Here is a 3,214-nt window from a genome sequence, read left to right on the forward strand (position 1 = left end):
TCATTTCTGAGGTTTCCTGAAATAATTACAAATAAACAACACCAATGATTATATAATTTTAATAATGAATTACTTGTTCTTTCATTTCACACAATGTCATCAATGACTTTGCTACATCATTAACATAACCAAAGTCCCCTTGTCTCCAGAACAATTCCTCTTTATCCTTCATGCTGTTAGCCCTACATACATAACATATGAACACAATAGTGTATATAGTAATGTACTGTATAACAGTAGTGTACTATGCACTATTATATTGAATGCACATTGACTTGTGTGTGTGTATGTGTGTATATGTGAAAGCGGGAAAACATAGATTAAATAAGAAATAAAATACTTCCAAAAATAGATTTAATATAATATTATTTTTGCCGAGCTGTTGCAAATTTAATTTTCTTATAAAACTCCCCTTCCTCACCCTGGACTAAATTTTGCATTGCGATTACATGCAAACCACACCCATTCTATTAGGTTATTGTATCGTACCATGGTTTAGCTGGTTCGTCACAGTACGGGAGGAACAACCTTTTTCCCTCGCTGCACCAATCCTCATACCCCCAGCAAGGAGCCCCACCCACCTCCTACCATATAACGATCTCCAATAATTTAAAAAACTAGACGACATGTACTTTGCATGTTTCCGGATTGAGACACGCCTCCTCTAACATTCGGTCTAGTGTGTGAGGAGAGTTTAGGACACCTCCCCCAATTTGTCTATCTGTTGTATTGCTCCCAGCCACGCCCTGGGGATGTACCCACGGTATTATAGCTACCAGAGCTGGTCCTAAATAAAGGAGGGGAATCAGAGGGAGGGAAGAGGAGGAGAGAGAGCTGGAGGCAGCAGTAGACATATTTTTTGGGTGTTAGACAGGCAGCAAGGGTGTGTCCCTGCTAATTAAAGGGTAATTAAATATAACGTGCGTGTACTGTACCATCAAGCGATTTCGCACTTGTCACTCAACACTCCAAAGTCTGTTACTCTGTCTGATTCTATCCAGGCCCTTTCCCTCTCTCTTTCTATCTGAGATTGACGGACTCTCCTTCTCCTTTTCCTTCCTCCGTGTCCTCAGGAATCCAGTAAGTTCTGGCCTATTAATCTAGCGCACAAAATCCTCTTGTTTTAGCGAGAGAGAAAAAGACAAAGTTAAGGAAGTAGCTGGTAGATCCGATGGCTACCAACGATAAGAATACGACAGAAGGATGGCTCCTAATATCACACGGTAAGAAAAAAGGCACCAGTGTATTGTTATGGCAAGTATTGTACATGTACATACATGTATGTACATTTTTATGTAGATCTGTTACCATTACAGCTTTATTGTATGTATATGTACATATTTTCATGCTCTTCACTAAATTTTATTATTATCACATTAGTGTAATACTACTTTTTAAAAATTTCTCATTGATACAACTGATTCATCGTGTTAACATCTAACTGCGTTAAATTGCGTTAATTTATTATTATAAACTTGTAATCCCCACTCTCTCTCTCTCTCTCTCTCTCTCTCTCTCTCTCTCTCTCTCTCTCTCGTATAGACATGAGTTCTACTGCTGAATGGCAGAAGAGATACTGTATAATAGCTCATGATGACAGAAAATTGTACTTCTTTTTAGACCAAGACGTAAGTAGAAAGAAGGAAAGAAAATTGCATTCTCAATATTTTTATGTACATATACATACATGAATTTCTATATTTTATACTTGTATGTTCATGTACACCTACTTTTACTGGCAGCATAATAATAGCATCATTCACAATAACTTGCTCACTACTACACACACTCACATGTGTGACATTCCCAGGCCATTAAGTACATCACTTTTTCTCTCACACATAATATCCACTTTATGTACATGTACATGTACGTGTACATAATAGTATGCAGGGTATATCCTCATTTTCATTGTGTGTCATTATCTTTTGTTATTGAGGTACAGTACTCTCTATAATACTCTATTGTATTCTTTAACAATAGTAACTTTCTATAAGCATTACTATACATTTGTACTTGTACATATTGTATTATTTAACTGTATTAATCATCTACTGTTGGATAGAGTCTTCTTTCCAAACCACATACCAGGAACAATAGTGTCCTTGTGTGACTGTTCTTGTCCAGTTCATGCATTCTTCATGTTCTTGAGATTATTTTGAGTATACACACAACATATCTGTCTCTCTCTCTCTCTCTCTCCCTCTCTCTCTCTCTCCCCTCTCTCTCCCCCTCTCTCTTTCTCCCCCCTCTCTCTCCCCTCTCTCTCTCCCCCCCCTCTCTGCCTCCCCCCTCTCTCTCCTCATTATACTTTTAAAGACTTAGTTTATTTGCTATAGTAACAAGTCTTAACTCCTACAATAACAAAAGCATTACATAACCTTCATATACACTCTATTAAGTACACTATAGTAACACTACTGTACATTATATAAGCTACTCTATATTACATTCAATAGCACAATAATGTACATATACATGTACTGTACATGTACATGTACATGTACATACCGTAGTACATCCAGATAAGGAGGAAGAGAGAGGGTAAGGGGAGAGAGAGAGGGGAGGACATTTTTATTTTATTATTGTACATGTACATGTATGTTTATTATCCACAATAATTATTTACTCTTTCCATGATTGTTATACTATAGAGCATAATCCTTGTATTTTGTCCTCATTTTATTTGTATAAATAAACAAATTCTTACCCTATGCATGTACACGTACATGTACATGTATGTGTGTGTGTGTACATGATTTGGCGGCTGGTGAGTTGAAGTTAAGCAGGTGGGATATGTAGTTATAATAATAATGATGATGATGAATTGGTATCATTTCACACTCCAATAGATCAATCCTCACTTTCTTCCTCCCCCTCTCTCTTCCTTTATCTCCTCTCTCTTTCCCTCTCTCCCCCTTTCTCTTTCCCTCTCTCCCCCTCTTTCCCTCTCTCCTCCTCTTTCTTTCTCTTTCTCTCTCTCTTTCTTTCCCCCCTCTCTCTTTCTCTTTCCCTCTCTCCCCCTCTCTCTTTTTCTTTCCCTCTCTCCCCCTCTCTCTTTCTCTTTTCCTCTCTCACTCTCTCTCTCTCTCTTCTCTCACCTTCTCTCTCTCTCTTTCTCTAGACTGCCATTATTAACAAGCCTCCTTCTTCCCCAAGATTCAACCTCAGACCATCAGGTAATGCACGTGTACATATACATGTATGCACATAC

The 3,214-nt window shown here is 38.0% G+C and overlaps 2 protein-coding genes across 2 annotated transcripts in view; one reads left to right on the top strand and one right to left on the bottom strand.

Moving 5' to 3' along the window:
- Nucleotides 1-58: 58 nt before the first annotated feature.
- LOC109585580 (uncharacterized) lies at nucleotides 59-916 on the bottom strand. Its single transcript, XM_020001704.1, has 3 exons — nucleotides 633-916; nucleotides 490-584; nucleotides 59-182 (listed from the first exon to the last, which is right to left on the bottom strand). The coding sequence occupies exons 1-3, from the start codon at nucleotides 852-854 to the stop codon at nucleotides 59-61; spliced, it is 441 nt and encodes a 146-aa protein (XP_019857263.1). The 5' UTR covers nucleotides 855-916.
- A 35-nt stretch (nucleotides 917-951) lies between these two features.
- Nucleotides 952-3,214, top strand: part of LOC100632763 (disabled homolog 2-interacting protein-like) — a 12,097-nt gene continuing 9,834 nt past the window's right edge. Inside the window, exons 1-4 of the mRNA XM_020001712.1 lie at nucleotides 952-1,080; nucleotides 1,128-1,223; nucleotides 1,543-1,628; nucleotides 3,125-3,179. Coding sequence (XP_019857271.1) covers nucleotides 1,172-1,223; nucleotides 1,543-1,628; nucleotides 3,125-3,179 — 193 coding nt within the window. The 5' untranslated portion in view covers nucleotides 952-1,080; nucleotides 1,128-1,171. The remainder of the gene's footprint in view (nucleotides 1,081-1,127; nucleotides 1,224-1,542; nucleotides 1,629-3,124; nucleotides 3,180-3,214) is intronic.

Source organism: Amphimedon queenslandica, unplaced genomic scaffold, assembly GCF_000090795.2.
Source record: "Amphimedon queenslandica unplaced genomic scaffold, v1.1 AMPQUscaffold_13044, whole genome shotgun sequence".
NCBI lineage: Eukaryota > Metazoa > Porifera > Demospongiae > Haplosclerida > Niphatidae > Amphimedon > Amphimedon queenslandica.